This window comes from Gekko japonicus, unplaced genomic scaffold, assembly GCF_001447785.1.
Source record: "Gekko japonicus isolate JY-2015 unplaced genomic scaffold, Gekko_japonicus_V1.1 scaffold381, whole genome shotgun sequence".
Classification (NCBI taxonomy): Eukaryota; Metazoa; Chordata; class Lepidosauria; order Squamata; family Gekkonidae; genus Gekko; species Gekko japonicus.
The window spans coordinates 980,021-989,921 of NW_015172016.1; the positions used below are offsets into that span (position 1 = coordinate 980,021).

General features: G+C 47.2%; 1 protein-coding gene across 1 annotated transcript in view; it reads right to left on the reverse strand.

Moving 5' to 3' along the window:
* Nucleotides 1-3,639: 3,639 nt before the first annotated feature.
* The window catches only part of JMJD6 (jumonji domain containing 6), a 42,009-nt gene continuing 35,747 nt past the window's right edge, over nt 3,640-9,901 (reverse strand). Inside the window, exon 7 of the mRNA XM_015420413.1 lies at nt 3,640-4,203. Coding sequence (XP_015275899.1) covers nt 4,167-4,203 — 37 coding nt within the window. The 3' untranslated portion in view covers nt 3,640-4,166. The remainder of the gene's footprint in view (nt 4,204-9,901) is intronic.

Sequence of the window (9,901 nt, forward strand, 5' to 3'; positions counted from 1 at the left end):
TGTGGCTTTTATTGACCTCAAGGGGGCTTTCGACTTCATAAATCGTGCTAGATTGTGGAACAAACTTAAACTACCATGGACAAAAGGCTCCCAGGACTTATTCAATGTTTATACTCAGGTTTGACTGCCCAAGTATGACGTGGGTACAATGGGAATTTAACAAATCCATTTCATTTGGAAAAGGGGGTTCATCAGGGATGCTTGTTGGCACCTTTCTTGTTTAATTTATTTTTAAACGACATAGCATCAATGTTTGTTGATTACTGCCATCCACCAAAATTAGTTGAGATTGGTGTACCTATTTTGTTCTATGCGGATGATGCTGTGATCTTGTCTCATACCAAGGTCGGATTAGATGAAGAGATTGGATTTATACCCCGCCCATCACTACCCGAAGGAGTCTCAGAACGGCTTACAATCTCCTTCCCCTCCCCACAACAGATACCTGTGAGGTAGATGGGCTGAGAGAGCTCTTTCGAGAACTGCTCATGAGAGAACAGCTCTGAAAGAACTTCTAACTGACCCAAGGTCACATCAGTAGCTGCATGTGGAGGAGTGGGAAATCAAAACCGGTTTTCTCAGATTAGAGTCCGTGCTCCTAACCACAACACCAAACTAAAAAGTGCCTTGCAGTCTTTCTCCAGTTGTTGATTTCAAGAAAGCCTGGTAATCAACTACCCAAAATCTAAGATCCTAGGTTTCACTAAAACTGGAAAATGGAACCCATCTCAATGGTCTATCAATGGTTCCAATATTGAGCAAGTCAATGCCTTCTATTTGGGGATTCTGTTTTTGGCAGATCTATCTTGCCCCCTCCCCCCCATTTAGAACAGTGCTTAATAAAGCAAAACTTTGTGCAAGCGCCATAAATAGGTTCTTCCACAATAAGGGGGAGAAATATCATCCTGGAGCAGCGCAAGCCTTTAATTTGAAAGTGGCTCCCCTCATTGTTTACGGTTCAGCTATTTGGATTAAAGCCATCTCTGATCATATCGATCAATCTCTAGCCCAATTCTTAAGGAAGATACTGAATATTCCCTGCTGCATGTCAAATATCGCATCATGGGCAGAATTTGGACAGATATCCTTGGAAGTAAGAGCATGGGTATTTGCCTTCAAACTGAGATTAAAACAGCTCTGTGCTGAAGATGGTTTGTTAGACGCTTTAAATTGGGATACCCACAAATCAACTTGGATAAAAGGCCTGTATGAGAAACTGATGAAAGTTAGAATGGGCATTTTCTCTAATCAAAAAGTGCGTCCTGGAAATCAACCATAGTAGTTTGATTCTGAGCGCCCGTAGAAAATGCTCACCCCTATTTTTTGGGTTTTCTTACCCAAAATCTTTACCCTCCATATGCACTATCTTACTATCCCAATGCTATTGCAGAGCTTTTTTGTCTGCAATGTAGGGCCTATTCAAAAATGTTCATTTTTGAATAGGCTTTACATTGACAGAATTTGCTCTTGTGGTCTTAATAGGACTGATACATCCTTTCTTGCCCTACTGGAATGCAGATGAGATTATGAGGGATTACTATATTAAGACTTTATTCAACCATTCGCCCCCCTCCCCCATACTCCGGAAACTCTGGTTCTTTTGCTTAGTGATAAGAATCCTAAGAGTCCAATTGCAAAATTTGTCTTTGCATGCAGAAGGTTCCAGGTTCAATTCCCAGAATCTCCAGTTAAAAGGACCAGACAGCAGGTAAAGACCTCTGCCTGGGACCTTGGAGAGCCAGTGCTAGTCAGAGTAGACAATACTGACCTTGATGGACCGACAGTCTGATACAGTATAAGACAGCTTCATGCGTGTTCAACAGAGAAGAAAAGTACTTGGCACCATATCTGGCTGGCATCTCCTAAATGATGAAATTGTCAACACCAAGCACACAATGCAAGAAGGGCACTGCTTCTTTTAGGCAAAATGATTTACAAGGATATAAATACAATGCACAACCTTCTTTTTAAAAAAGAACAAAAAACAGGAAAGCCCGTCATCAAGGGAAATTAGAAACCGGAATATAAAATATTCCTTATTCCAGTACACATCAGAGGCAAACAGCTTCCAAAAGTGAACAGGCTCAGATCTCATCAACATTGCTGAAGATCGCAATTTAAAAAGACATTGGGCGGTTTCACACAGGCGAAATAGTGCTCTTTCAATCCACTTTCAATGCACTCTGCAAGTGGGTTTTGCCGTGTGAAATGGCAAAATCCACTTGCAAGCAGTTGCTGAAGTGGACTGAAGCAGCATTATTTAGCATGTGTGGAAGTGCCCATTGATTGCAACCGAGTACTTACCAGCTTCAGTTACTTGTTGTTACTATTGCTAAAAGGAAAGTCATGATTGATTTCACTCTGAAATGCCAAACATCCTGCAGTTTTCAATATTAACTGAAATTTGCTTTTCATCAGATTTGCCACAGAAAGATCAAATACATCTTACAAATACCACGGGCCCTTCAGGCTAAACCCCCATCTCCATCCAGATTAATTTGACAGCTGATAAACATTTACAACACAAGTTCAATACAAATACATATGGCTAAACTGACTCATCTGTATCCCACTGTCACAGTTACTCTCTCATCAGGAATTCTGATGGATGCATTTCCCCACATACCCAGTGCAAAATGGCCCCAACATGGTATCCAACACAGAATCTTGGGAACCAAGCCTTTGTATAAAACACAAAAACCAAACCAAATAAGCATAATGTCAGCACTTACCAAAATAATTCACTGCTACATTTGCACGGTGTTAAGGCTGGTGAGTGGTATTTAGGATCCCTGTGCTAATGATATGGTGGCATTTTGGCACTCTTTATAAAGATGGAAGAATATCATGTGCCATGATCTAAATAAGATTTCTCACAAAACCAAAAGTCAGCCTGTGACTGGTCCCAAACTGGCTGATATGGTGTGTGTGCCTGTGAGGGAGGTCAGACCCACTTAAAGTGGTGAGACTTGTTAGCTGTGCATTTGCATTTGGTTCTGGATAATGTAAGAAGCAGAGGAAGAAGAGAACGAAATAACACACTTTCTGCATCATATCTCAAGATGCAATGCAATAACATTTTATGCTGTTGGCAGACCTTAAAGACTTGGGGCAGAATTACAATTGGAGGTGCAAGGCCCATCTCAGAACATAACACCTAACTCCAGTGACAAAGAATGCCCTTGAAGCACTAGCATATCCTAGAATTCAACTGCCTTGAGATACACACAACACAACCACTTCTTGTTCCAAGACAAAAGCACACATCCCCCTCTAGTAACTGCCCCATTAATAGCGGATCCCAGGCTCCAGAGCAGTAGCACTGCATAAAATGGGATTTAATATTGACTAACTCAACCCACTCCGTATTAAAAAAAGCCTTCCATCTTCATATAATTTTTCAGGGACTCCCACAGGGAGAGGTAAATTAGCAGTTACAGCTTCACTCATTCCAACTTTTTTCTAGGGCAAGCTCCCAAATTGACTGCAAAATACCAGCCATACTACTTCATAGTAAAACAGAAAACACATGTAATCACGGTGAGATGACTGGTTCAGGAGATATTTTAAAACAAATCTCATTCATTCATGCTTCGTTTCGTGATACCTACAGTTAAAAACCTCAAAAAAGTTGCTTCTCACAGATGATCATTTACAAAGAAGAGTCACTTCAGGTGAATAGAACCAAACTAGTCTCTTCCACTTCCTCATGCTCTGTTAAAGTACTTGACAGCCCATTACACATGGGAAAAGTTGCAGATCTGTAATTCAGTTGTAGTGCATGAAATTCAAAGTGTAAACATGAGAAGACGCTGGAACAGGACACAGGCTTTCGGGATCTACTTGCTCATTTTTAAGACGACTTTGGCGAATAAATACTCCCCATTTTCCAATTGCACAGAGTTGTAAGCCACAGCCTTGCAGAGGGCAGCATTATCTTCTGATGTTTAGCTTATTTGTTTGATGGGGTGCAGAAGGAGCATGCAGGGGGATCTCTGGAGGTCTCTCCTTTAATTAGAAAGGAGGCAAGACTTAGATGGCAGATAGAAGTTTGGATTAGGGAAAAAAGCAGTGAAGACTCAAGAAATCTCCAAGCACGCAGCAGATGAGAGGAACAGAAGACAGCTGGCAGGCTTTGATTGTCTTAGATGAGATCTTGTTATCTTTCAGGGATGAGTACGGCTTCCACAGGACTCCCTAATCCTGTCAAAAAAAAAAAAAGGACAACTGCCCGTCAGAAGCTTCTTGCAGCATCTTTATGAAAGATGGCAGTACAGAACTTTGTCAGGCTCAGTATGCATTTTATCATTCACCTGCCATAGAGGAAGAAGGGGAAGAGGGCTGTGAAAACCAAATGCTTTCGTTTTCCTAAATGCTTCGATGTGTCGCAGAGACCTGTTGTTTTGCTTAATTTCTGTAGAGGGGTACATGCTTAGTGGTGTGGTGGTTGACTGTTATTTCTGGCGGGCAAATGCCGTGGGGTGATTGGGTCCTGACGTTTAGTACCTTTGCTTGAACACAATATATCTGCAATCTCCACACTTTCACCTTTAGCCCTAACAAAGCTTGTGTTCAGTATGGTATTCTTCAGCATCTCAAGAAACTAAACTTTCTTTGAAGTGAGTGGTGTTGAGAACTGATTTAACCAGGATTCTGACAAATTGTTAGGAGTCGCTTTTTCCTTCCTCGACCTCCTGCACCACAGCCGTAATAAGCGGAGAGGGCGGGGAAGTCCCTACAACTGCGGCAGATAGCACCGTGACTGAGCAATGGACCACGCTGGCCCTGGTGACAACCGCGGAGTCCAAAGGAGCAGAAGGCGGGGCACAGACCAGAGACTCCTGGGTGCCGCTCCCCACCTGGGCTGAGCCCACTTGGGCAGTGACTCCCGATCCGAGGTTTGAGAGGTTCGTGTACAACAGCGCCCAATGGTGCCCGAAGGCACTACGGATGCTACTTCCAGGATGACCCGGAGTGCATCTGTGTCGTGGAGGACATTGAAGTTGAACGTCTCCACAGGGAGTTCAGAGGCGAGGCTGAAGAGATCAGGCAAGAGATGCAAAACATGATGCTGGATATCCTGGGCATCATCATGGATGCCATCCAGCAAGAGTTCAGGAATTGTGGACAGGCCCAAGATGGAGCTGGAAGGGCACTGCTGGCCCCTCCGCAAGTGCCTCACCTCCTCCCCAACACCCCCAGCCGTTCCTGCTGGCCCGCCCAGGACGCCTGCAGCCCCAGCAACTCAAGTGCAGCCCTGCGATGCCCTGGAAGCAACGTTCAACAGCAACCCAGAGAAGCTGGCTTTTTTTCTGCTGCAGGTGCACAAGGTCTTACGCAATTGGGGCCCTATTTTTGCCACTGACGAGCACCATGTGGATTTTATTGGGCTGCACCTCCAGGACTGGGCGGCCGACTGGTTTGTGGGTCTCCATGACGTCTGGGGCCCAGAACTCTGAGATGTGAATGCTTTTATGCGGGCATTCCAATGTCAATACAAGAACTCCATGGAGTTAGAGAGAGCGTGCACCCACTTGACTGGTCTACACCAGGGTGGGCACTTGGTGCGGGAATACTCTGATGGGTTCAAAACAAAACAAAACTCCAGGGGTGGCCCAAAGAAGTCCTCATTGAGTCCTATGGGCCGGGCTGAACCACTCAATTCTGGATTGGGCCCTGGCCCAAGGCAACCCGCTAACTCTGAACAGGTGGATACAGGTGGCCTGTGAGGTGGAGAACCGCTCCAACCTTTTGCGGATGCATGAGCTCCGGGCTCCCACGAGGGTGGCAGTGGAACAACGGGGGATGAAACCGAAGATGAGAGAAGCTGTCAGAAACTAAGAGATGCAACAGGGCCTGTGTCTAAGATGTGGGGCTTCGGGGCACTTTGTGGCCACCTGCCCCCTCGACAAGCACCCCAGGGATGGGAAGGCGAGTGAGCACAAGACCTCTGAGAAAAAGCCCAAGTCGCAAGGGGCACGCATGAAGCAACCTAAAGCGCTTCAAGCAGAAGAGCGGGAAGAGTCTGATGGCACCTCCTCCAGCAGAGACGAGCCCAATGCACTGGCAGGAAAAGACTGGGACCTGCTGTGAAGGGCGCAGCCCGGCGGGTCCAAAGGTCCCACACACCAAGTTTGGTGAGAACCTCTCCCCCTTTGTTCTATGTAACTGTGACTTTAATAAACCCTGAGCAGGGCACCCAGATACGGGTGAGAGCCCTGATCGATTCTGGGTATGCCCGAGACTTAGTCAGTCCAGCATTATCACCGGGCTAGGGGTACCCATCCAAGTATTACCAGAACCTATAATTTTCACCCAGATGGATGGGTCCCCAATGAAGGAGGCGTGCAAGTATCAAACCGTGCCTGTGGTGATGGGGATTGGGAGCAATGCCCCATTCAGTATTAACCCTGCTGCAAAATTCTGAACCGTGCTAGGAAACCCCTGGCTCCAAAATCATGATCCATACGTTCAGTGGAGTGGAGGGGCCCTGCACTTCCCAGACCCCCGATGTAAAGCTCATGGGTGGAATCCTGAGTGGGGGGAGGCACCAGTCCCCGTTCCGGAGTGTGTTTGCTTGTCACAGGGAGAGCTTGATCTCATCCCTCCTGAGTACAAAGACTTGGCTAGAGTGTTCAAAGAGGAGGAGGGCAGACGAGCTCTCCCACCACCAAAAGTTGGACTGTGCTATAGAGATTTTCCCAGGGTACAAAATGTCCAAAGGGAAGAGCTGCGCAGGTTCACAGATAAGAACCTTGCCGGGGTTTCATCCACCTGGCCTCCTCCCCCTTTGCTGCCCCCATCCTCTTCCAAAAGAAGGACGGTGGGCTGTGGCTGTGCACAGACTGGGGCTTAAACACAGCGTCCATGTCCAATGCCTATCCCCTCCCACTCATCAAAGACCTGCTGGCGGAAGCTTCCCAGAGGCGCATTTTCACCAAACTTGTCTTGTGAGATGCTTATTTCAGAGTGTGCATTCAGGAGGGAGATGAGCACAAAACGGCTTTTAATACCCCATTGGGACAGTTTGAATACCTGATAATGCCATTTGGATTAGGGGGAGCCCCCGGGGTTTTTATGAACTTATTCAATGAAGTGTTACACAAGAATTTATTCAAGGGGGCGCTAGTTTATCTGGATGATATATTGCTTTATTCGAAAGATAAAGACTTGTGTGTAAAGTTGGTCAGGGAGGTGCTCCAAACACTTTATAAACACTGGCTCTTTGTCAAGCTCTCCAAGTGTTAATTTCATAAGGATGAATTGGATTTCCTGGGATATCGGATTTCGGTGGAGGGTCTGGGCATGGACCCCCAGAAAGTGCAGGATGTAGTGGGGTGGGAGGCTCCTCGAACCTGGCACCAGGTCCAATCATTCCTCAGGTTCGCCAACTTCTACTGCACATTCATCCTAAACTTCGTCCAGGTGGTTTTGCCCCTTACTGACTTGTTAAAAACTAAAGGTCCTGACATAGCAAGCCAAGTACCAAGCTGGACTGGACCCCGGAGTGCCAGCAGGCATTTGAACGGCTCAAGGAGCTGTTTACCTCTGAGCCCATTTTACACCATCCTGATTAAAACAAGCCTTTTGTGATCCAAGTCGACGCCTCCGATGTGGCTATGGGGGGAGGGTGATCCTGCAACATGGGGAGGATGGAAAGCTCCACCCCGTGGCATATGTGTCTAAGAAGTTCTCCCCCACGGAGCGTAATTGGGCTGTTTGGGATAACGAGTTGGCTGCCATCAAAGTGGCCCTTATGACTGGAGACACCGGCTGGAGGGGGCAAGGGTGCCATTCGAAGTGTGGAACGACAACAAAAACCTGGAGGCATTATACACGCCCAGGTGCCTAAACGCCAAGCAGCTCCGCTAGGCGGAGTTTTTCTCTAAGTTTCGGTTTACCCTCCAGCACCTCCTCGGGAAGTTGAACTCTCTGGCTGACGCACTATCCTGCCTCCCACAACATGACAGCCAGAGGGAAAAAGTCATAGACTCAATGTTCACACCCACCCAAGTTGGGGGGGGGGGGGGGGGACGCATGGTGCTAACTCGCAGCCGAGCGAAAGCAGAAACCCACACTTGAAGTTGAACCCCGGATTTGCAAATTTAAAACAGCTTTTACAGAGGGGGACATGGAAAACATTCAAACTGACAATTCAGCAAAGCTGAGTGGGGATGGCTGTTGGTACAGGGGTGGGAGGCTGTTTATGCCTAAAGCACTGAGGGGGGAATTCCTGACTTTGGGGCACGAAAATAAATTGGCGGGGCATTATGGATACCTGAAAACCTTGCACCTTCTTCAAAGGCAATTCTGGTGGCCGTGTATGAGGGCAGATATTTCCCAATACGTGGGTTCCTGCCAGACCTGCCTCATGGGGAAACGGAGGCCAGGAAAGCCCCCTTACAACCCCTTGAGATGCCAGAGAGACCATGGGCAGTGATTTCTATGGACTTTATAACTGACTTCCCACCCAGTAAAGGTAAAACAATTATTTGGGTGGTGGTCGACACGTTCTCCAAACAGGCATATTTTATTCCTTGCAAACAACTGTCCTCGGCCAAGCTTTTCATGCACCACATTGTGAGGCTGCATTCCCTCCCCTGCAAGATCATTTTGGACTGGGGGTCCGCAGTTCATTGCTAAGTTCTGGAAGGAACTGCTGCAGGTGTTGGGGGTGGAACAAGGTCTCAGCAGCTCCCATCACCAAGAGACAGACGGGCAGACTGAGTGAGTGAATCAAGCGGTAGAGCAGTTTCTCCGGTACGTCACCAATTACCAGCAGGACAACTGGGTCAACCTCCTCCCTTATGCGGAATACAGTTGTAATAACACAGTGCACAGTGCCACTGGCCTCTCCCCCTTTAAGGCTGTGCACGGGTATGACGGGGGGCCCTCCCCATGGTGACTACTCAGGAGCCCAACAGGGAGATTTGTAATCGTGGGGATTAAAAGATCGATGGTCCACAATCCAAGAGACTCTGAGAAAGGCAAAAGAGGACTACAAAAAGCAAGCTGATAAAGGGAGAGCTCCTGAATGGGAGTTGCAACCTGGGGATTCAGTGTACCTCTCCACAAAAAATCTGAAGGGGCTCCAGCCTGGGAGGAAATTGAGGTGGAAGTATATTGGCCCATTCAAGGTGTTGAAAGTCTTGAACAAAGTGGCTGTGGAACTTGATTTACCCAAGACTCTGAGGCATAGTTACCCTGTATTTCATTTCAGTTTACTAAGAAGGGATCCGGGCCTGAAGAAGTGGAGACCTCGTCCAGCTGCTCCACTTCCTCTAATGGTGGATGGTGAACTCCACCATGAGGTGGAAGAGATCCTCGATTCTAAGTTGAAATGGAACTGACTATACTATTTGATTAAATGGAAGGACTTTGATGAATTGCATAATGAGTGAGTGAAATGTGAACACGTTAAAGCCTCCTCTCTAACCCGTGCATTCCATAACAAATACCCTCACAAGCCGAAGGGGTGAGGGGTCTGGAGGGGGGGCAGTATGTCAGGCTTAGTATGCATTTTATAGTTCGCCTGCCATAGAGGCAGGGGGATGTGTCACAGAGACCTGTTGTTTTGCTTTATTTCTGTAGAGGGGTACGTGCTTAGTGGGGGGTGGGGTGGTAAAAGGTAAAGGTTTCCTTTGCTCGAAAGCCAGTCAAATCCGACTCTAGAGATGCGGTGCTCATCTCCGTTTCCAAGCCGAAGAGCCAGCGCTGTCCAAAGACATTTCCATGGTCATGTGGCCAGCATGACTAGCTGCCGAAGCGCACGGAACACTGTTACCTTCCCACTGAAGTGGTACCTATTTATCTACTTGCAATTTCTTGCTTTCAAACTACTAGGTTGGCAGGAGCTGGGGCCAGAGACGGGAGCTCACTCTGTCATGCGGCACTCAGGTCT